Source organism: Oncorhynchus masou, chromosome 25 (genome assembly GCF_036934945.1).
Source record: "Oncorhynchus masou masou isolate Uvic2021 chromosome 25, UVic_Omas_1.1, whole genome shotgun sequence".
In the NCBI taxonomy this organism is placed as follows: Eukaryota; Metazoa; Chordata; class Actinopteri; order Salmoniformes; family Salmonidae; genus Oncorhynchus; species Oncorhynchus masou.
Genome location: NC_088236.1, coordinates 31,542,836 through 31,567,431, shown reverse-complemented (window position 1 = coordinate 31,567,431; position 24,596 = coordinate 31,542,836). Strand labels below are relative to the sequence as shown.

The window sequence follows — 24,596 nt, the reverse complement described above, 5'->3', positions numbered from 1 at the left end:
CATTTATTTGGGCTGCAAAGTTCATCGCAACATCAAATGTTCAGAGGAGACTGAGTCAGGCTTTCATGGTCGAATTGCTGAAAAGAAGCCACTACTAAAGGACACCAATAAGAAGAAGACTCTTGGGCCAAGAAACACAAGCAATGGACATTAGACCTGTGGAAATCTGTTTTTTGGTCTGATGAGTCCAAATTTTAGATTTTTTGTTCCAACCGACGTGTCTTTGAGACGCAGAATAGGTGAACGGATGATCTACTCATGTGGTTCCCATCATGGTGGAGGTGGTGTGATGGTGCTTTGCTGGTGACACTGATTTATTTATAATTGAAGGCACACTTAACCAGCATGGCTGCCACAGCATTCTGCTGTGATATCCCATCTGGTTTGCGCTTAGTGGGACTATCATTTTGTTTTTCAACAGGACAGGCTGTGTAAGGGCTATTTGACCAAGGAGTGTGATGAGTGCTGCATCAGATGACCTGTCCTCCACAATTACCAAACCTCAACCCAATTGAAATGGTTTGGGATGAGATGGACCGCAGAGTGAAGGAAAGCAGCCAACAAGTGCTCAGCATATGTGGAAACTCCTTGACTGTTGGAAAAGCATTCCAGGTGAAGCTGGTTGACAGAATGCCAAGTGTGCAAAGCTGTCAGAGGCAAAGGGTGGCTACTTTGAAGAATCTAAATATACTAAAAAAAAATTGGTTACTACATGATTCCAAATGTGTTATTTCATAGTTTGTCTTCACTATTATTCTACAATGTAGAAAAAAATACAAAATTTAGGAGGCTATAAGGTAACAATGTGGAAAAATTGCATTTCCGAATGCACTGTATATTAAGTTAACCACTATTTTCCCCATTGGTCACAAATGTGACCGCTAATTTCATATGCCATGAGCATCATGGATTCACTATTGAAAATGAAGGCATAAATGTAAACTTAACCCTTTAAACATTATTTACAAAGACACTATATTTTCAAACTGTTGAATACAGAATTCTGGTGTCAAATTCATCTGTAAAAGTACGCCTTGTAGATGTTTGGTCTTTTGACCATTTTGAGAAATCAGCCAAAACTTCTGAATCATACTAGACACCTTTATAATGCATAATGACTTATTTGTTTACAAATACAACTAACTTCTCTAGAGCCTGTAAATTACCCTTCAACAAATCTCACTATTGTGACCAAATGGTTTTGATATAACATACGATACACAACAGCCAGGGGGATACATTTTTCCTGGGTAATTATCCCTGACTCACTATGTTGTAGAATAGCACCGTAATAGCATTATGCTTTTTAACCACCTCACCTCTCCTTCTCCGTTCTTGGCATAATAGTTCATATCAGGGATGTCAACCAACTTCACCATTGCACAGGGCAGGGGAGCGCCAACATGGCCTGAGACAGAGTTTCAGAGTATAACCAACACGCAGACATGGGTATCACGGACTAGTCGTCTCCAGATATACGTGGATAGTTTCCCCATTGTCAGAGTCCCCTTACCTGCAGTCCAGTCTCCTGGCATGGAGAAGGTGCAGCCTGCTGTGCATTCTGTCTGCCCGTAACCCTCAAAGATCTGCACAGAGCAGCAAGAACATTCCACATCAAACCTCACGTACCCACACTCCCATCAGAAATAAACACATACACAAACTTAGTCTGAGCTCCAGGCAGGCATTCTCACCAGACAGCCGAGGGTGGCCCTGAGGAAGGAGAGCACGGTGGGGGAGATGGGGGCCGAGGCAGTCAGGATGAACCTCAGATTACCTCCTAAATTAGCCTGAAACCCATGGAAAACAAATAGAATCCCATTACGTCTAACAAATAGAGTTTAAAAGGGGAGACGTTGGGCCACGTTTAATGTGTTCAGTGACTGACCTGAATCCTGTTAAATACCAGCCTGTCCCACAGACTGTTGTTACGTACAACCCCACTGTTCAGCTCAGCCTGCTTCCTCCTCACTGCATAGTGCAGCACTGCCCGGCGCAATGGGGACGTCACAGAGCCTAAGATCTACACAGACACGCATTCACACAAGAGCATAGAAAATAAAAGGCTATATTTAAAAAAAAGTATGTTTGGTATCATAGGATTTGGACTGACCTTGTCGTAGATGCGGTTGAGTAGGCGAGGCACCACTGGGAAGAAAGTGGGTTTCAGAGTCTTAATATCGTCCATGAGTAGGGAGATATCCCCTTGGTAGAATCCTACCCTGGCCCCATGACAGAACATGGACACCTGAGACAGACGTAGGAGCATTTAAAGAACTGTCTGACATGCCCTGTGTCCAAGACAGACACATACATTTACTTTTGTCATCAAAAGAGGGTGAGCTACCTGAATCATCCTCTCAAACATGTGAGCAAGAGGCAAGTAAGAGATTGACACGTCTTCTTGCCGAATAAAAAATGACCCCTGTAAATAGAAAGAATTGATATGTAAAACAGTTAGTGGATAATAGAGGTGGTATAGCAATTGAATATGCAATCTAGATTTTACAACGGCAATTAGTGCAGTGTATCTTTTAGTAGGACAATAATGGGTCAACTATCTCTATTAAACATCCCATTTATCACAGGAACAGATTGAGAGATGGAACGAGAGATGTAGTGAGATAAATGGGGCAAGCCATGAAACTCTTTCTGAACTTCAGACAGAGGGAGCCAGAACAGACCTCCAGGATCTTAATAACAGAGGAGGAGTTGGAGGCGATGTTGCCGTGGGTGATCATGGCTCCCTTCGGCTTTCCTGGCCAAATAAACAGAACACAGTTTAGTTTGGAGGAGGGCATTACTGCACGGCTCTGTGCAGCACAAGAATTCATCTCATAACATAATGAGAGGTTGTCAGTGGGCCCCCATGGGCACATCTCTAGTAGCGTGGGTAAATGCTTTAGTATATGATTAACATGCAGGGTAGTGGGGGTAGGCTACATGAGGACTCACACAGAGATCTATAAAAACAAATGGTACCTGTGGTTCCACTGGTGAAGCACACGACTGCCAGGTCCTGGGGTTTTGGTGGCTGCAACAAAAAGACAGATGAATGACAACAGGATCAAGAACAGCAGTGAAGCAACAAAAACAGTCAGAGACCTTAACATTCAGAGGAAAACTCACCATAGGATCTTTGAGGTTCTGTCGTCCAAGTACCTGCAATATGCAGGGTCATGTCACACTGATAGTCTGGTAATCAAGATGTCTTCTAATCTAACCCCATGGAAAGGGACTTCTCGCAACTAAAGCCGGCATCTATTCTAGCAATTCATCATCTTTACATTGTCTGCAGCTACCCTCTTCTCACCATGAGCTGTGTGAGTTCTAGGATCTCCACTCCACAGTTCTTGCCCCTCTCCACTATGGCATCACTGCAGTCATTAAAGAGCACCAGACAGGAGAGAGTGGGTGTTGCACCTTTCTCCTTATTCCCCAGAAGGGACTCTGCCTTCTCCTCCTTGTCACAGATCACCAGTGAGATCTCCGCTAGGAGGTGAAACAGCGACAATCAACATGAATAGTTGTAGGCCAGTGGTATGGGAGTGTACTGATTTATATATACACATTTAATTTTGTAGCAGAGTATTCAGCCTTACCCAGGTTGAGGATATGCACCATGGCCTCCTCTCCAAGTGTGTCATACAGGGGCACCACGGCCATAGAGAAAGTGTAGCAGGCCAGCTCTGAAATAATCCACTGCCACCAACAGAGGGAGACAGAGCAACACTATTAGAACGACAGATCCCAGACTCCTTCCTAACTGATGCTTGGTAACTACATTGCTGGAGTCTCTACAAGGACAGTGCTCTAACAGAGGGAAGCCTTGGGGGTTAAACATAATGGCATTTCACTACATAAAAATAATAGGGAAGGAATGTGTAGCCTGCTGTACCTCTGGTCTGTTCTGGGCAAATATTCCAACAAACTGCTGAGGGTTTGGTTGGCAGCCTTTGCCCAAAAGCCCAGAGCCCAGCACCTGTGCCTGTTCAGCCACCTAAAACAGAACAATCAGACAAACAATAATACAATCCTTGAATAGAGCTTGAGCATATTTGTATGCTTGTATACATGCATTCTCATTGCAAATAATAATAATGAACAGATCCACAGACCTCAGTGTAGGAGATCCACTGGTAAGGTTCCCCAGGTTTCCTGAAGCCAAGGCATGGGCCGTTCCCTGTGCATCAACACAATCTCATCAGGTACACTCTGGCATGTCTGGTAAATAGCCCATGTCTGCTCCTAACTAGCCTGTTAGTCCACTGTGTCCGGCTAGCTCACCTGCCACCCTCAGTCCTCTCTGGAACATGTCATAGGCTGTCCTTGTGTCATCATAGTAGAACTCCAACAGGGCATCGTCCTTGAGCAAAGCTGAACGCCTCCAATTGGGCTCTCCCTGCAACACAGACTGTATAAATACTCTCCCTATTCAGCTCTTTAGCCTTCTTTATACCGAGGGCTAACATGTGTCCTTTGTCCGGATCTTATTTATATTCTGATTGTGCCCACATTGTAGCTGTTGCACCTACACATGGCAGTAAAATGTGTCCAACCACTGTCCACATTGTGACCGCATATCCTGCTTACTCCCTGTATGCAAATTGACAATATGCTTTCTAAATACTATTTATTTAATTATTTTAACACATATTGATGCCATAAGTCAATGGCATCACTTGTCAATGACTAGAGGGCGGGATAAAGATTTAAATGATTTCACTGTCCAGATCCGTCTACACTTGCAAGGTATCCAGACAATGATGTAGGACTACCTACGAGGGTGGGCCAGGAAGATTTGATCACAATCCGATCAATGCGTCTTTTAATCAGCTACACCTGTTTAAAAATGTTGGCAATCAGAATGTGGACAAAGGACACATGTTATAACCAGGTATAAACAGGGCTTGGGATGTAATCAATGTTAATTAGTTATTATAACTGAAATCCAAAACACTATGATGAATACAACTACTATCCATTACACAAACGAGCACTTGATTGTGCTGGATAAATATAACTCCTACTAATCTGTCACTCAGTTTCTACTTAAAAGCTTCCAGAACATAATACTCTCACCTGTACAGCGATAGACTGGGCATTGAGATCACAGGGGGGCTGCATGGGCCGACGGCGGGTCATCAGCCAGTATGCAGTGAGGGAGGCCAGAGCCCCTATACCCAGCAGAGAGGAGGGGGACCGAGAGAGGGAGGAGAGGGAGAAAGAGGATGATGAAGGGAGAGAGGGGAGAAGGCTCCAGAAGTCCTCCCTCACAGGTCCCCGAACCCCCCCACTGGAGTGAAGGGACTGTAACCACTCCTGAAAATGCATAGCTGTGAGAGAAAGGAGAGAGAGAAACACGAGTGTGTTTGCCTGAATGAATGGGAGAAATGTAATAAGTGTAACACTGAAAGGGTGTCACGTTGTCTAATGACTGGAGCAGGAATACGTAATAGGGTGTTTAATTTTCCCCACCCAAACAAAAGAGCGATGTGTAAACCTCCAAATAATACACGGGACGAAACCCGTAAAACAAGTGCACGAGGGAACACTTCGCATAGACGCCGATACAACAGCACAGGTACTCACAGGATCAACGGACATTGTAACAGAGGGCACATATATAACATACTAATCAGGGAGAATGGGAACCAGATGTGCGTAATGAGACAAGACAGTCCGGGGTTGTTGGTAATGAATCCAGTTCAGTGACGCCTAGAAGGTCGGTGACGTAGACCTCCGGAGCTGGTGAACGGAATGAGCAGTAGTACCGGGGGATCCGTGAAGTTGAAGTAATTACATCCAGGAATTCTCAACAAACTTGTGAAAAGACATCCACATAGGTGCTATTGTACTTTAGAAACAGAACATAAAGCATCTGCTGTAAGCAGGAAAGAGTAGCTAAACTTCCCTATACAATAGCATTCAACATGTCAGTTTCCAGGACAAGAGGGGCTGAGAGGGGTCAATCTTTATGGTACAAATAAGAATTCAAGTGACTGAAATCCTATACAGTACAAAATGAATACAACAAAATTACAACAAACAAACTTGACCACTAAAACTAAATGCTGCAACATCCCGTTTTGATCATTTTAAAAAGCCCAGCTAAAGCACACTGGCCCTCTGGCTCAGCAGACAGACAGGGGTACTGAGGAGAGAATGAATGGCTGGGGTGTATAGGGGAGAGGGACTCGGAAGTAATCATGATTGGCTAAACAGAAAGAGGCACTGTTGAGGTTACTCTCAGTCATGCTGTGTCCACTGACAGAAATGGAACTAGAGAGGAGAAAAGAGAGAGAGCGAGTGAGTGAGCGAGAGAATAGTTGCATACAGTAACAGAGTTTGGTGGCAAGATGGGGTGAGGGGGTGGGACAGTGTGGTGGCCCGTAGGTCCACCCTCATGTTTCCCTGCCAGTCTGTAATTGCTCACAACCAAACCAGTGTGAGAGAAAAAAAACCTGGGCACAATACGTTAACCCAAACAAAAAAAATGTTCACACCCTCCTGTCTTCTAAAATCTCTTATGTCACTCCAATATATGAGTTTGCCCACCGTTCCACTTCCTCTCCATCCGCACAAGGAATTCACTTCACCAAATACAAACCCCTCCTCCATACCCCTCAACCTCTCACCTACTTCCTCCCCCTTCTTCCAAAAGTAAAGGGGATAAAGAGTGATGTCACCCCCTCTCCTTCAGTCTTTAAACCAAGCCGACCATGTCCCAGTACACGTCCCTGGAGAATAAAATGACCATCATTCTTTTTCTCATTACTTTTTCATAAAGTTCTTAGAAAGTTCTAGGACCTCTCCAAATGCACAATATCTAGCCAGAACATATCAAATGCGCAGAATAAAAGGCTTAGATTGCTCTGTCGGTATTGTCACATAATTCATACTGTGCCTAGCATCCACAATAATAAATAATTTGAATGCTGTTAGCTGATAAAATAAAAAATAGGACAACAATTGGCACAAGTGTTGCACTACAATAGAAGCCAACACCTGCTGAAAAGTTGCAGATGGAGTTTGGAAGGTCCCCATGTCTCTTTTGACGTATACAAAGAGAAAATAAATGAGCTTTCATATGACAGATGAAGAAAAATGGTTTGTTGAGAGGAGTATACTCCCCTATGTTCCTGTCTTTCTCTCTTTATCTAGACTTTAGTATTCTCTCCTTTCCTCCTGCAGTCCCATTTATAATGGCTATTGTCAGAGCCAGACAGAGACTATTGTGCTTCCCTGGCACTTACTCCCAAACAGAAATGAGAACAGAAATGAGAGAAAGGGAATAATGGAGACATGTCAAACATTTACTAAGCATATTACATATCTAAGAGGGATTAAATACACCCATTTGAGGACTCTAACATGTATATCTGCTGTGTTGTAACGTATAGATACAACACTACAATCTGGAATGAATCACCTATACTGCTCAGTAAGGTACGCATTAAAAGCTGCCGTAAGACACCAGCTTAGTTTCAAAAGGAAGTAACAAATACTTAAGACACCCAAGGGCAGGTTGCATGTCTGTGCATATTCACTCTTGCTGGCTGGCAGAGATAGACCAAATTGAGCAACAGTAAGACAAAAACAGAAACCATACCATTTGTAAATAAGAATATTTGATGATGCAACACTTGTCTGTGGAAAGTATTGCATCCACGATCGCTATCCTCATTGTCTTTGCACTAAAATAACATAGGAGCCTATTTAACGACACACCTGGGGCTCCGTTCCACAGGAGAGAGGTGCACGGGGGAATGTGGTTGGTAAGGGACTTCCTCATCAAGCAGAAAGATTAAGCAGTGTTTTCCAGATTTCCAGTGATCAAAAGCCACCACAATACTAATGTGAGATTAGTGAATGAGAGAGTAAGGGGAGAGAGAGAGAGTGAAATGCACTGGTGTTTTCTGGCTGTGATTCCCAAATGAAGCGTGAAAAACACAGTCACAATGAAGGTTTGGGGAAGGGGAAGGCGATGGAGAGGAAGAAAGGAGGCAAGCTATGCGTCACGATTTAGGGCTGCTGGGATGATGAACTGTCAAGGGGCAGACAGAGCAGAGCAGAGAACCCCTTCTAGTCAACACACAGGAGGCCTTTGCAGCACTCCTACCACCATCTTTAGACTTCCATGGTGTATTGATTAAAAGAAGGACCAATCTGAAATAAGGCTAAACATATATAATAGAGCTGGGCAATATGGACATAAAATCCAAAAGGGGGTGCAATGATGTCTGCAGTTTATTGTTGTAGATCATCAGGGCCAGGTTTTTTATTTATTTTTTTACATCAATTGCTTTCAGGGCTCTACGCACCTCAGACAAGAGAAGGGCGAGAAGGAGTGCTCGGAAGTGTTAGGTAATTACACAGGGGACTCATGTTGACCTTTAACCCTATCAAATAATCTACCTGCATCAAGAACATTTTGATTTAAAAGAGTTCAGAATAGAGGTCAACCAGCAGTTGTTAAGGGAGCTATACATTCTTTTGTTGCATTCTAAACCTTTCACTACTTGCCAAAATTTGGAAGGATTATTCATATTATCAGCAGTAGATTTGAGGTAGAGGTCTGCTTTCAGTTTTTGTCATAGCCACACCCTAATTCCGAAAGAGTTTAAAACCCATCCAATCATCAGCTGAATCAGACCATCTTGCTTTAGCCCAAATAGCATTCCGTTTCCTTATGATTTCAGATAGTTCATCTGAGAACCAAGGGTTATCTCTGCCCTTAATTCTGTATTGTTGGAAAGGGGCATGCTTGTTGTATATATCCTGGAATGCTTTATGGAAGTAATGCTTTATGGAAGTGAGAAAAGGCTGAATTCAACTCTATTCCAGGCTATGTTAAAATCCCTGAGTATTAAACTTCTTCCAGTTCATTTTCATGATGATATGTGGAGGTAGTTTAGGATTTTTACCATCCCTTACAAAGGCAACAGCCTGGTGATCACTTATAAAATTTGTAAAAACACCAGAAGCATTAAAACAATGTGGAATCAAAGAGGATTTTAGAGGGCACTTTACATTCAACCTTGTTACATTGTTACACAGATACTTGAGTTGATCAGAGTTGGATGTCAACCAGTGTAGGTTCAGGACACCCTTGCCTAAACATCAGACTATTATCATGGTTACACCACAGCTCTGACACACACACTTAGCCCACCAGACATGCCACCAGGGGTCTTTTCCCAAATCCAGAACAAATTTAAGAAAACATACAGTATTATATAGAGCCCTTATTGCATGGAACTTCCTTCCATCTCATATTGCTCAAATAAACAGCAAACCTGGTTTTAAAAAAAACAGATAAAGCAACAGCTCGTGGCACAACGCCTCTCCCCTATTTGACCTAGATAGTTTGTGTGTATGCATTGATATGTAGGCTACGTGTGCCTTTTTTTAAAATGTATGTTGTTCTGTCCTTGAGCTGTTCTTGTCTAATGATGTTCTGTATTATGTCATTCTGTATTATATTTCATGTTTTGTGTGGACCCACTGCTTTTGCAACAGCTAATGGAGATCTTAATAAAATACCAAATACCATGGATATCAGTCAGAAAGAAGTCGCTGTAAAAAAATATGCAATAGTCTCTACAAGGCAGAATCTTGAATAAAATTATATTTACACTTATTTTACCGGTTGTACATGTTGGTACTTTTGGCAGGTAGGAGGTGGTGATAATGTATCCACAAGAAAGTGTTGTTTACCCGACATTTTGCAGCGCCAGTAAGTTCTGTCTGTTGTATTTTTTTATCTGTTGACGCATTGCACGTGATGCGCAATATGTAAACTGTAACCGAATGTAGTCCTCTGAAGCAGTTTCCTTGCAATCAGCTGGAAGTGTTTGCTGTTTGGTTAGGCTCGGCCATATTGTGCAAGTGTTTGTCGTGCGAATTGCATCAGTATTGAAAATCAAAACTGGAAATACAAATGATATGCAGACCAGTGTACTGAAGGTCGGGTTGATAACACTTCCCTGTGGATAGTTTGTGTCAGATTACCTCCAACATCGGGACGAAATCGGCAGACAACAGGTAAAGTAATTTGAAATTAAATTTGTTCAAAATTCTGACTTGTAATTCAAAAATACAATCCAGAGAGCCAGCAATAGCAGATGGGAGTTTATAACAACAGGAGCCAAAAAGAATCAAGGATGTGCAGAGATTTATTTTTAAAGACAGATGATCAAATTGCTTGGGTTTGGTAAGTCAGAATGGTCGCAGAAAACATTTATTTTATGTATACAGCAACACCACCACCCTTAGATTTGCAATCTGACCCAAAAATATTGTAGCCATCAATGCCAAAGTCTTTGTCAGTGAGAGTGGGGCAAGTGCATGATTTCTCCCAGAACGCAACATGGAATAAACACTCAAAGTTCTCTGCATTTAAGGGGTATCAGGTAGAGCTGTTGTGGTGACCATATTACCACCACACCTGCTGAGTCATGAAGGCAGTCAAATTCCACGTGACCATTTAGTCACGGTAATTAGGCTTCTCCAAGCTCTGATGCTGCTGATGGTCATTAGTAGCCTACCAAACTTGCTAACTGCCTGGTACTCAGCACTCTATTGTCCCTCTAATCACTCTGACATCAATGCAAATGTAATATAAAATGTAATCAAACACTTCATGAGAGCCCATGAGCTCATGTTGCGCTACATATCTATAGGCTATGAATTTGCGCAAGAAAACAGAGTGATGGCCTCTATTAAAAAGATAGAGGCCATCAGCTTTCTATAGGCAAAGCCTACTATATTTACTTATCAACTTTCCTAATATTAAGCACATTGCTTATCTTTACAGCAAGAGTATAGCCTACCAGTCTCCCATTCGCTATTTAAGTGCAGAGATGACATGTCTTTTTCCATGCCTCTGTTTTCGAGACAGGTGCATGATAATGGTCCATTCTAAATCAAAACTAATTTCACACATATATTATTTAGTATATGTAAAGACAAGATTAAATCAAGAATAGTCTAATGGGTGACAACAAGCTTATCACTTGGGAATTATATACAGTTGAAGTTGGAAGTTTACATACACTTAGGTTGGAGTCATTAAAACTCATTTTACAACCACTCCACAAATTTCTTGTTAACAAACTATAGTTTTGGCAAGTCGGTTAGAACATCTACTTTGTGCATGACACAAGACATTTTTCAAACAATTGTTTACAGACAGATTATTTAACTTATAATTCACTGTATCACAATTCCAGTGGGTCATAAGTTTACATACACTTAGTTGACTGTGCCTTCAAACAGCTTGGAAAATTCCAGAAAATGATGTCATGCCTTTAAAAGCTTCTGATAGGCTAATTGACATCATTTGAGTCAATTGGAGGTGTACCCGTGGATGTATTTCAAGGCCTACCTTCAAACTCAGTGCCTCTTTGCTTGACATCATGGGGAAATCAAAAGAAATCAGCCAAGACCTCAGACATTTTTTTGTAGACCTCCACAAGTCTGGCTCATCCTTGGGAGCAATTTCCAAATGTCTGAAGGTACCACTTTCATCTGTACAAACAATAGTATGCAAGTATAAACACCATGGGACCACGCAGCCGTCATAGCGTTCAGAAAGGAGACGCATTCTGTCTCCTAGAGAACGGGACCTTGTGAAGATGTTGGAGGAAACAGGTACAAAAGTATCTATATCCACAGTAAAACGAGTCCTATATCGACATAACCTGAAAGGCCGCTCAGCAAGGAAGAAGCCACTGTTCCAAAACCGGCATGAAAAAAGAAAGAAATAAAAGCTGAAATAAATAATTCTCTCTACTTTTATTCTGACATTTCACATTCTTAAAATAAAGTGGTGATCCTAACTGACCTAAAACAGTGGATTTTTACAAGTATTTGTGAAAAACTGAGTTTAAATGTATTTGGATAAGGTGTATGTAAACTTCCGAATGATGCCCTCTTAAGGCAAGACACAATGCCTTATTTTTTTAAATATTTTTTTTAATAATAGCCGCACAACTCATGTAGCCCAGCCCATAGGCCTATATGTTTTGATAAGGTTTGTATGACAACTACAGTGTCCAAATAACTTCTTAAAATGAAGGACATTTATCTGCTTTACAAGGGGTGTAGAGCCTAACTGGCATATTTTATTTTATTTTTTATTTCACCTTTATTTAACCAGGTAGGCTAGTTGAGAACAAGTTCTCATTTGCAACTGCGACCTGGCCAAGATAAAGCATAGCAGTGTGAACAGACAACACAGAGTTACACATTGAGTAAACAATAAACAAGTCAATAACACAGTAGAAAAAAGGGTCTATATACATTGTGTGCAAAAGGCATGAGGAGGTAGGCAAATAATTACAATTTTGCAGATTAACACTGGAGTGATAAATGATCAGATGGTCATGTACAGGTAGAGATACTGATGTGCAAAAGAGCAGAAAAGTAAATAAATAAAAACAGTATGGAGATGAGGTAGGTATAATTGGGTGGGCTATTTACCGATAAGACTATGTACAGATGCAGCGATCGGTTAGCTGCTCAGATAGCAGATGTTTGAAGTTGGTGAGGGAGATTAAAGTCTCCAACTTCAGCAATTTCTGCAATTCGTTCCAGTCACAGGCAGCAGAAAACTGGAACGAAAGGCGGCCAAATTAGGTGTTGGCTTTAGGGATGATTAGTGAGATACACCTGCTGGAGCGCGTGCTACGGGTGGGTGTTGCTATCGTGACCAGGGAACTGAGATAAGGCGGAGCTTTACCTAGCATGGACTTGTAGATGACCTGGAACCAGTGGGTCTGGCGGCGAATATGGAGCAAGGGCCAGCCGACTAGAGCATACAAGTCGCAGTGGTGGGTGGTTTAAGGTGCTTTAGTGACAAAACGGATGGTACTGTGATAAACTGCATCCAGTTTGCTGAGTAGAGTGTTGGAAGCTATTTTGTAGATGCTGTCGCCGAAGTCGATGATCGGTAGGATAGTCAGTTTTACTAGGGTAAGTTTGGCGGCATGAGTGAAGGAGGCTTTGTTGCGGAATAGAAATAGATTTTTGATTGGAGATGTTTGATATGAGTCTGGAAGGAGAGTTTACAGTCAAGCCAGACACAGAGGTACTTATAGATGTCCACATATTCAAGGTCGGAACCATCCAGGGTGGTGATACCAGTCAGGCATGCAGGTGCTGGCAGCGAACGGTTGAAAAGCATACATTTGGTTTTACTAGCGTTTAAGAGCAGTTGGAGGCCACGGAAGGAGTGTTGTATGGCATTGAAGCTTGTTTGGAGGTTAGATAGCACAGTGTCCAAGGACGGGCCGGAAGTATATAGAATGGTGTTGTCTGCGTAGAGGTGGATCAGGGAATCGCCTGCAGCAAGAGCAACATCATTGATATATACAGAGAAAATAGTCGGCCCGAGAACTGAACCCTGTGGCACCCCCATAGAGACTGCCAGAGGACCGGACAGCATGCCCTCCGATTTGACACACTGCACTCTGTCTGCAAAGTAGTTGGTGAACCAGGCAAGGCAGTCATCAGAGAAACCAAGGCTACTGAGTCTGCCGATAAGAATATGGTGATTGACAGAGTCGAAAGCCTTGGCAAGGTCGATGAAGACGGCTGCACAGTACTGTCTTTTATCGATGGCCGTTATGATATCGTTTAGTACCTTGAGCGTGGCTGAGGTGCACCAGTGACCGACTCGGAAACCCGATTGCACAGCGGAGAAGGTACGGTGTGATTCGAGATGGTCGGTGACCTGTTTGTTGACTTGGCTTTCGAAGACCTTAGATAGGCAGGGCAGGATGGATATAGGTCTGTAACAGTTTGGGTCCAGGGTGTCTCCCCCTTTGAAGAGGGGGATGACTGCGACAGCTTTCCAATCCTTGGGGATCTCAGACGATATGAAAGAGAGGTTGAACAGGCTGGTAATAGGGGTTGCGACAATGGCGGCGGATAGTTTCAGAAATAGAGGGTCCAGATTGTCAAGCCCAGCTGATTTGTACGGGTCAAGGTTTTGCAGCTCTTTCAGAACATCTGCTATCTGGATTTGGGTAAAGGAGAACCTGGAGAGGCTTGGGCGAGTAGCTGTGGGGGGGGCGGATCTGTTGGCCGAGGTTGGAGTAGCCAGGCGGAAGGCATGGCCAGCCGTTGAGAAATGCTTGTTGAAGTTTTCAATAATCATGGATTTATCGGTGGTGACCGTGTTACCTAGCCTCACTGCAGTGGGAAGCTGGGAGGAGGTGTTCTTGTTCTCCATGGACTTCACAGTGTCCCAGACCTTTTTGGAGTTGGTGCTACAGGACGCAAATTTCTGCCTGAAGAAACTGGCCTTAGCTTTCCTGACTGACTGAGTGTATTGGTTCCTGACTTCCCTGAACAGTTGCATATCACGGGGACTATTCGATGCTATTGCAGTCCGCCACAGGATGTTTTTGTGCTGGTCGAGGGCAGTCAGGTCTGGAGTGAACCAAGGGCTATATCTGTTCTTAGTTCTGCATTTTTTGAACGGAGCATGCTTATCTAAAATGGTGAGGAAGTTACTTTTAAAGAATAACCAGGCATCCTCAACTGACGGGATGAGGTCAATGTCCTTCCAGGATACCCGGGCCAGGTCGATTAGAAAGGCCTGCTCACAGAAGTGTTTTAGGGAGCGTTTGACAGTGGTGAGGGGTGGTCGTTTGACTGAGGCTCCGTAGCGGATACAGGCAATGAGGTAGTGATCGCTGAGATCCTGGTTGAAGACGGCGGAGGTGTATTTGGATGGCCAGTTGGTCAGGATGACGTCTATGAGGGTGCCCTTGTTTAGAGATTTAGGGTTGTATCTGGTGGGTTCCTTGATGATTTGTGTGAGATTGATGGCATCTAGCTTAGATTGTAGGACTGCCGGGGTGTTAAGCATATCCCAATTTAGGTCACCTAACAGAACAAACTCTGAAGCTAGATGGGGGGCGATCAATTCACAAATGGTGTCCAGGGCACAGCTGGGAGCTGAGGGAGGTTGGTAGCAGGCGGCAACAGTGAGAGACTTATTTCTGGAGAGAGTCATTTGTAAGATTAGTAGTTCGAACTGTTTGGGTATGGACCTGGAAAGTATGACATTACTTTGCAGGCTCTCTCTGCAGTAGACTGCAACTCCTCCCCCTTTGGCAGTTCTATCTTGACGAAAAATGTTATAGTTGGGTATGGAAATCTCAGAATTTTTGGTGGCCTTCCTGAGCCAGGATTCAGACACGGCAAGGACATCAGAGTTAGCAGAGTGTGCTAAAGCAGTGAGTAAAACAAACTTAGGGAGGAGGCTTCTGATGTTGACATGCATGAAACCAAGGCTTTTTCGATCACAGAAGTCAACAAATGAGGGTGCCTGGGGACATGCAGGGCCTGGATTTACCTCCACATCACCCGCGGAACAGAGGAGGAGTAGTATGAGGGTGCGGCTAAAGGCTATCAAAACTGGTCGCCTAGAGCGGTGGGGACAGAGAATAAAAGGGGCAGATTTCTGGGCATGGTAGAATATATTCAGGGCATAATGCGCAGACAGGGGTATGGTGGGGTGCGGGTACAGCGGAGGTAAGCCCAGGCACTGGGTGATGATGAGAGAGGTTGCATCTCTGGACATGCTGGTTGTAATGAGTGAGGTCAACGCATGTGTGGGAGGTGGGACAAAGGGGGTGCCAGGGGTATGAAGAGTGGAACTAGGGGCTCCATTGTAAACTAAAACAATGATAACTAACCTGAACGACAGTATACAAGGCATATTGACATTTGAGAGAGACATATAGGGAAGCATACAGTAATCACAGGTGTTGAATTGGGAGAGCTAGCTAAAACAGTAGGTGAGACAACAACAGCTAATCAGCTAGCACAACAACAGCAGGTAAAATGGCGTTGACTAGGCAGGGAGGGTCGGATTAACTACACACAGAGACTGAGTGCGGCTGGGGCCGACAGATAAAACATAAATAAGCAGAATGGAGTACCGTGATTAATGGACAGTCCAGCATGCATCAGCTATGTAGCCAGGTGATCAGTGTCCAGGGGGCAGCGGTGGATGGGGCAGGGAAGCAGAAGGTGCAGAGGGTAAAGCCGCTAGCAGTGGCTAACCATGGCTAAATAGCTTGTAGCTAGTTAGCTTCTGGAGGTTCTTGAATGTGTTCTAAAAATTAAAAATAACAGCAGATTCCGTATCACATTGGGTGAGGCAGGTTACCGGGAGGTATAATCGAATTAAAAATCGAAAAGAGATTGAAAGTATATATGGGTCCAGTGAGTGGTTGGGCTGGCTGGGGACGCGGCGATTCAGACAGTTAGCAGGCCGAATTAGCAAACAAGCAGATAGCAAGGGGTTGAGTCTGTTTATGCCTCTTCATGCGGTGACATCAATAGACCGGTCGTGGGTCCTGATATTGTAGCCCAGGAGTATGCTTCGGTGGTAGCACAGGAGCTCTGGCCGGGCTAGCTTCAAGCTCAGTGGATGGAAACGCTAGCCAGGAGTAATCATCCGGGGTTGCGGTTAGCTAGTTAGCTAGTTGTGAAGATCCAGGTGAGAATGTTCCGTTTGCGGTGGGAATCCGGGGATAAAAATAAAAATACAAACAATAGGTCCGTTATGCTCTGGTTAGAGTCGCGCTGTTCGAACTGGCGAGAGCTTTCCGAGCTAAAGGTTAGCTGAAGACCGCTAGCAATGGTTTGCTGACTGATAGCTGGTAGTTAGCTGGCTAGCTTCAGTTGAGGGGTTCCGGGTCCAAAGTAAATATATATACTTTAGAAAAAAAGCAGATCCACGCTACATTGGGTGAGGCGGGTTGCAGGAGAGTATTTAGATGTTGAGGTTTCGCAAAATGTTTTAAAAGATATGCAAAGAAGAATATGTTTAAAAATAAAAATAAAAATAAGAACGATAAAAAACTATATATACAAGGGACACGACACGACAGGACGTCCGACTGCTACGCCATCTTGAATGATGACGTAGGCATACTTAAGAAGCAGGTGAGTTTCAAGTTTGGGGAAGATCATTTTCACAATAAAAATGCACCTTTAGAATAAAAGCATTACATGCATAATCGCATTTGTGGTCACTTTTGATAATTGTGTTTTCCCGCTAGTGGAACAGTCGCACTTATAGCCTACTGCCATGTGCGCATTGCTGCGCCTACATGTGAAGATTTATCCTAATATTTTATCAACATTTTAAGCTAAACGTTCTCATCTGTTGCTTCAGACTCATTACGTTAAAAAAAGAAATTGAGGCTAGTGGTCGTACTAATCGTACTAATAACAATCGCATCCCACAACTGTCCCAGACTATGTTTGCAATATTTATTTCTCACACAGAATAGGTCAATTTTTGTACTATGGGGGATAGTAGATTGACATAGGCTAGTGCTTTTGCTATTCTTTAGGCCTACTAAGTAAATGTTATTTCAATATCTTCAATATGCACCTTGGAATTGGATAAGGACACGCTCAGTTTCATCCTGCATGTGTCTGTCTTCATTTGCAGCCTGTGAGAAAGACCAGATCATGTGGTGCTTCGAAGCAGGGTGCATTTTGTAGGGTGCATTATGGCCACACAAATGGGATGCCGCTGTGAAATTATAGGCATTATCAAGTGCTTGTCAAATTGTGAATGAGAGACTATTGGAGTGTGTACAGTCTGCGCAAAAAAAACAAGCAGAGCTCATGCCTTTCAAGCAACTTTTTTCAAATCATCATTTAGAGTCGCCTCATGCAGCCTTGAAATGTATTAAAAATCTAAACATACAGCCCAACGTTTCTAGAACTACTAAAGTTACAGTAATAACTCTAAATTAAGCATATAGGAGACACCTAATTCTTTGTTCACCGCTCAACACAGAATACCCGGATGTGTGCACTCCCTCATCGTTTGGAGAAAAGATCAATTTTATTTTATTCAGCTTTGTTCAATTGTATTCTTCATTCTACAAAATAATATAAAATAACCAGCTGACAACATTTTGTGACCGCCACAGGCCTAGTATCGGGCCCTAAATGCATCATCCTCAGTGTAAGAGTCAAGGTAGACAACAGAAACAGAAACATGTTTGTTTGTAGCCTATCGATCAACGTGAGAAATTACCTAAAGTTTTCTAAGACTCCGGTCTATAGGACTAGGAGGTTGCACACTAATCACAAATAGGCCTAAGCTACAAGAAATAAGCTACAATAAAATAACAATAAAGGCCAAGTAAAAAAATCTAAACACATACAAGTTCCAGAGTAAAAGTCCACACAAGTTCACAGGCTAAGAATACAATTCAAATCAGAGACCGCAGTGTGTGCATGTAAGTGGGTGCTGGAGTGGTGAGCGAAGATCGGGGGAGAAGGGGGCAAGTGGCAGGGTTACCTGTACCAGACAGGGGGAGCAGGCCTGGGTAGTCGGGAGCAGACTGAAAGGTGGGGTCCAGGCAGTTGGGAGAGGCTTGTGTCGGGAGGCAGGGTGGGAGAGGAGGCTTTCAACCAGACAAGTGGAGGAGCTTTCAGCAATGGAGCTTTTCAGTGATTAAAAGGATATTTTATATAGCCAAGTAACTTGTTGACTATATCAAAACATTACTGCAGTATTTGGAATGATATTAACAAGAAACACTTGCAAACAGACATTCAGAAGCACACAAGACACACAGGTTCAGCTGTGAGGGCTGTGGCTGTCTGACATGATTGACAGGCAAATTTTCGGTTTATCGTCCAAGCTCTAATCTTTAATTAGATTTGACTCCTGTTGACTTCATGTTTTTCCTCTGGTCAGTAAATAAAACAAACATAACATGACAAGTCAGTGACCATTTCAAATCACCTGTGTTTTCATCTGACAAGTGTCCAAGAGTCTTACTCCAAAGTAATCTGTTCTCTGAAACAAACAAGCACTCTGACAGCCCCTGTGTGTTTGTGTACTAAAGCAGCACAGCCCACTCTGCATGAATGGAAACAAGACTTAAGCTGTCCAAAGTGTTACCTTACAGATGTAGGATCTTAATTTGATCACCCTGTTACAGGAGAACTTTCCTGCAATGCAGGAAATGTAAAAATGTTTGTATATCTGAGGTTTTCAAAAGGCTTCTGAAGTTTGTAATTAGACATTTCTGACTGTATTATCCCTTGTGAAAAATGTAGCAACCTCAACAAAAATGTTATAATAATGAATTATAATCAACACAATAATTCACGTGTCCTGCATTAGTGCAGGATTATTTTCCAGCTGTAGGAAACTGACTCAAATTAAGATCCTACAGCTGTGCCTCCCCTGTCTGTACCAGAGAGAGACAGGACAGTGTGTGATGGGCATTCCGAGTCTTATCGGTGAGCCAGATATTTTGGCTCCATTCACCTAAAAGAGCCGTTCATTTGCCTCGCAAACGGCTCTTTGTTTAGTGCTTAATTAAAAATTGTATGAAAAACCATGAAAAATAGAACATATCTAATGTAAAGGCTAAAAGGTTGGCTACTATTATGCCAGACCGTGAAATGAGTTCAAATACATTTTTTAAATTAAATTTAAACCACTTCCAAAAAAAGTGAAGCATTTTTAACACATTGAAAAAATTTGCGTGGACCAGAATGAGGATTTCTCCTCTAGCAACCTGGTCTCAGAGCATTTTGGATTATTCTATACGTAAAACTAAAACACTATATTTAGTATGATATGTTATTTTTCGTATGGTTTGTATTAATTTGTGGATGTCCATCACCCATTTTGAATGATGTGTAACGAATTACAATTCATACTGTATGGGACAAATTTGCAAAACGTACAATATTTTACAAATTTTCAAAAAGTACAATATGGTATGAATTTTCTAAATGTACCATATGGTACGAATTTGCAATACGTATGATATCTTATGAATTCCAGCTAGGTGGCTAACGTTAGCTAGCTCACTAATGTTAGCTAAACTAGGGGTTAAGGTTAGGAGTTAGGTTAAAGGGTGGTTAGCTTCACCTGGAATGCTTTTCCAACAGTCTTCAAGGAGTTCCCACATATACTGAGCACTTGTTGGCTACTTTTCCTTCACTCTGCAGTCCAACTCATCCCAAACCATCTCAACTGGGTTGAGGTCGGGTGATTGTGGAGGCCAGGTCATCTGATGCAGCACTCCATCACTCTCCTTCTTGGTCAAATAGCACTTACACAGCCTGGAGGTGTTTGGCCATTGTCCCTTTAAAAAAAATGATAGTCCCACTAAGAGCGAACCAGATATGATGGCAAATGGCTGCAGAATGCAGTGGTAGCCATGCTGGTTAAGTGTGCCTTGAATTTTAAATAAATCACAGATGGTGTCACCAGCCAAGCATGCTTCCCGGTGGGAACCACACATGCGGAGATTATTCGTTCACCTACTCTGCGTCTCACAAAGACACGGTGGATGGAAGCAAAAATCTCAAACTTGGACTCATAAGACGAAAGGACAGATTTCCACCGGTCTAATGTCCATTGCTCGTGTTTCCTGGCCCAAACAAGTCTCCTCTTCTTATTGATGTCCTTTAGTAATGGTTTCTTTGCAGCAATTCGACCATGAAGGCCTGGTTCATGTAGTCTCTGAACAGTTGATGTTGAGATGTGTCTGTTACTTGAACTCTGTGAAGCATTTATTTGGGCTGCAATCTGAGGTGTAGTTAACTCTAATTAAACGTATCCTCTACAGCAGAGGTTACTATGGCTCTTCCTTTCCTGTGGCGGTCCTCATGAGAGCCAGTTTCATCATAGCCCTTGATGGTTTAAGCAACTGCACTTAAAGAAACTTTCAAAGTTATTACAATTTTCTGCATTGACTGACCTTCATGTCTTAAAGTAACGATAGACTGTCGTTTCTCTTTGATTATTTGAGCTGTTCTTGCCATACTATGGGCTTAGTCTTTTACCAAATAGGGCTATATTCTGTATACCCCCCTACCTTGTCACAACACTGATTGGCTCAAATATATTAAGGAGGAAATAAATTTCACAAATTAACTTTTAACAAGGCATATATGTTAATTGAAATGCATTCCATGTGACTGCCTCATGAAGCTGGTTGAGAGAATGCCAAGAGTGTGCAAAGCTTTCATCAAGGCAAAGGGTGGCTCGTTTGAAGAATCTCAAATATATAATATAATTTGATATGTTTAACACTTTTTTGGTTACTGAATGATTCCATATGTGTTATTTCATAGTTTTGATGTTTTCACTATTATTCTACAATGTAGAAAATAGTCAAAAATAGAGAAAAACCCTGGAATGAGTAGGTGTGTCCAAACTCTTCACTGGTACTGTATATATTATATATAAAGTGCATTCAGAAAGTATTCAGACCATTTTGTTCACATTTTGTTACTTTACAGCCTTATTCTAAATTGGAAAACTGAAATATCACATTTAGATAAGCATTCAGATCCTTTACTCAGTACTTTGTTGAAGCACCTTTGGCAGAGACTACAGCCTCAAGTCTGCTTGGGTATGACGCTACAAGCTTGGCACCCCTGTATTTGGGGAGTTTCTCCCATTCTTCTCTGCAGATCCTCTCAAGCTCTGTCAGCTTGGATGGGGAGCATCGCTGCACAGCTATTTCCAGGACTCTCCAGAGATGTTCGACTGGGTTCAAGTTCGGGCTCTGGCTGGGTCACTCAAGGACATTCAGAGACTTATTGTGAAGCCACTCCTGCGTTGTCTTGGCTGTGTGCTTAGGGTCATTTTCCTGTTGGAAGGTGAACCTTGGCCCCAGTCTGAGGTCCTGAGCGCTCTGGAACATGTTTTCATCAAGGAACTCTCTGTACATTGCTCCGTTCATCTTTCCCTTGACACTAACTAGTCTCCCAGTCCCTGCCGCGGAAAAACATCCCCACAGCATGATGTTACCACCACCATGCTTCACTGTAGGGATGGTGGCAGGTTTCTTCCAGACATGACGCTTGGCATTCAGGCCAAAGAGTTCAATCTTGATTTCATCAGACCAGAGAATCTTGTTTCTCATTATCTCAGAGTCCTTTAGGTGCCTTTTGGCAAACTCCAAGCGGGCTGTCATGTGCCTTTTACTGAGGAGTGGCTTCTGTCTGGCCACTCTACCATAAAGGCCCGATTGGTGGAGTGCTGCAGAGATGGTTGTCCTTCTGGAAGGTTCTCCCATCTCCACAGAGGAACTCTGGAACTCTGTCAGAGTGAACATCGGGTTCTTGGTCACCTCCCTGACCAAGGCCCTTCTCCTCCGATTTCTCAGTTTGGCTGGGCAGCCAGCTCTAGGAAGAGTCTTGGTGGTTCCAAACTTCTTCCATTTAAGAATGATGGTGGCCACTGTGTTCTTGGGGACTTTCAGTGCTGCAAAAGTTTTTTGGTGCCCTTTCCCAGATCTGTGCCTCGACACAATCCTGTCTCGGAGCTCTACGGACAATTCCTTCGACCTCATGGCTTGGTTTTTGCTCTGACATGCACTGTCAACTGTGGGACAAGTGGGTGCCTTTCCAAATCTTGTCCAATCAATTGAATTTACCACAGGTGGACTCCAATCAAGTTGTAGAAACATTTCAAGGATGATCAATGGAAACAGGATGTACCTGAGCTCAATTTCGAGTCTCATAGCAAAGGGTCTGAATAATTATGTAAATAAGTTATTTGTATTTGTATTTATTTTTGCAAATATTTCTAAAAACCTGTTTCGCTTTGTCATTATGGGGTATTGTGTGTAGATTGATGAGGATTTTTTTATTTTTATGCATTTTAGAATAAGGCTGTAATGTCAAAAAATGTGGAAAATGGGAAGGGATTCAAATACATTCAGATTGCACTGTATATATCAGGCCATGTATAGTGCACATTGTAAATATGAAAATAGAATTGAGTCGTGTATGTCAATATTAGACTACAAACATGACCAATGGCATAACATCTCATCTATATGTAAATTCAACCAAGCAATAGGAATACATAAACATCGAATGCACATTTATGCATTGGCAAATGGATCCATAACCAACCCTGTTGCATAGTAATGTGAATAACTGATGATTAATAAGGGAAGCAGTCATGGACAGTCACTACCATCATGGGAATTGTATTAATTGTTTTATTCTGTGTTGCTACTGCATTCATCCCACATAATGCATAGTGCATTTAATGTTTAAAAAAAAAATCGAAACCGAACATCTTTATTATTTTTTAATAATTGAACCCGAAACGACCTCAAAAAGCATTAATCGCTCAGCACTACTCTCCTCACCACCTGTTCTTGCAGTGAGGAATTGCCATCTTCAGATAATGTTTTTTGTAACTTATCTAAAAAATAATAGCTGTCTGGAGCACAAAAAAGCATCAGTAGCAGTTTGCAAATCAGGGAGTTAAATGAACGGCTCTGTCACAGATACAATTTCGTTCCCGACGTTCACCAAAAAGATCCGTTCGAAAACAGCAGTTCGTTCGCGAACGAACCATCACTACCAATGTGCCAACTCAGCCCTGCCCAGGCTGTGCATTCCAACAACATGGGACAACTTTCAACACGTTGCCCGTGGTTTCCATAGACAGACATAGACTTCAAGATTACGGCAAAGCAAACACATAGGGACATTTAGCCAGACATGATTTATAGTGACTGTACAGCATGAACTGCAAAATTAGGAATTCCAAAGAACTCAAGCTATACATGGGTTTGGTTCAGCCTTTGTTTTGGGGAAAGAACGACCACATAATTGTACAGTTTCTTTCACACCATAAACTACAATTAAAAGTACAGAGACGTGCTGAAGTACATGTATATCCTTCCTTGAAACTGGCTTTTTTTGACCATGCATTGTAAAGTTTAGAATATTGTGTTTTTTAGTTACTGTGTGGATATTGGAGTTTTGCCCAATGATGTAGCTAGCAAAACAAAGGGGCACAATGTTACAACTAAAACCATTTTGGTGAGGTCGGAGAGGTGAGTTCGAAAATCGCATTTCTGCCCTATCCATGCCAAATATATAAATCAACATGCATCATCTTCAGAACCGACACCTCTGTCTCTCTATCTCCATTGACATAAAATGCAGCAGGACAATCAAAATTGTCAAAACATTTCAATGCATGTATCGAATGGAAATGATGAACAGGTTAAAACAGTGTATTGCACTTAAGCCACGATGGGTAGGCTACTTTGTACCCAATAATAGTGTCACTACTAGTGCGTTACAATTACATACTGTAGCTTATTTCTAGCGAGTACAGAACTTTCCCCATGCCTTTAAAGAAATCGTTTTACAAGTTTCGAGTTACGGCCTCTTACCTGAGTAAAATGTAGACTACCAATGTTCTTCAAATTGTGTTCCCCTACAACATGAGAAGCGAAATACTCACCCGCCACCACATGCCAAAGTGTTACCCCATGCTACACCCTAACCACCCCTAATCTTTGACTGACGTCAGCTTGAAAAAAAAAGTATCGTGAGAGAAAAAGCTATTGAACGTGTAAAGCGCGTTACACTGTAACTAAATAAATGCTGGAGGTAATTAAATTTTTCTATTAATTAAAGTGCTCTAAAACATCCTATGATTTAACAACCAGATGTTGAATGCATTGAAGCTCAGATTATGTATTTGTCTATTTACAAATAATCAGATATTGTGCCTTTGTGAAGAACTTCCCAGTTGA

General features: G+C 42.4%; 1 protein-coding gene across 5 annotated transcripts in view; it reads right to left on the bottom strand.

The window, feature by feature from the left end:
* acsl2 (acyl-CoA synthetase long chain family member 2) overlaps positions 1-24,345 on the bottom strand; it is a 28,183-nt gene extending 3,838 nt beyond the window's left edge. Inside the window, exons 1-17 of one of the 5 annotated variants that reach the window (XM_064937348.1) lie at positions 24,231-24,345; positions 19,943-20,159; positions 5,083-5,177; positions 4,288-4,402; positions 4,119-4,183; positions 3,899-4,000; positions 3,603-3,702; positions 3,314-3,492; positions 3,130-3,162; positions 2,983-3,034; positions 2,685-2,758; positions 2,348-2,425; positions 2,114-2,248; positions 1,889-2,023; positions 1,695-1,790; positions 1,514-1,586; positions 1,320-1,408 (exon numbers count right to left, since the gene is read on the bottom strand). In XM_064937348.1, the coding sequence (XP_064793420.1) occupies positions 1,320-1,408; positions 1,514-1,586; positions 1,695-1,790; positions 1,889-2,023; positions 2,114-2,248; positions 2,348-2,425; positions 2,685-2,758; positions 2,983-3,034; positions 3,130-3,162; positions 3,314-3,492; positions 3,603-3,702; positions 3,899-4,000; positions 4,119-4,183; positions 4,288-4,402; positions 5,083-5,177; positions 19,943-19,982 (1,461 nt within the window). In that variant the 5' untranslated portion in view covers positions 19,983-20,159; positions 24,231-24,345. Of the gene's footprint in view, positions 1-1,319; positions 1,409-1,513; positions 1,587-1,694; positions 1,791-1,888; positions 2,024-2,113; positions 2,249-2,347; positions 2,426-2,684; positions 2,759-2,982; positions 3,035-3,129; positions 3,163-3,313; positions 3,493-3,602; positions 3,703-3,898; positions 4,001-4,118; positions 4,184-4,287; positions 4,403-5,082; positions 5,337-18,349; positions 18,439-19,942; positions 20,160-24,230 lie in introns of those variants that run through there. The other 4 variants (XM_064937346.1, XM_064937349.1, XM_064937347.1 and 1 more) reach the window with 4 other exon arrangements.
* Between the last annotated feature and the right edge of the window lie 251 nt (positions 24,346-24,596).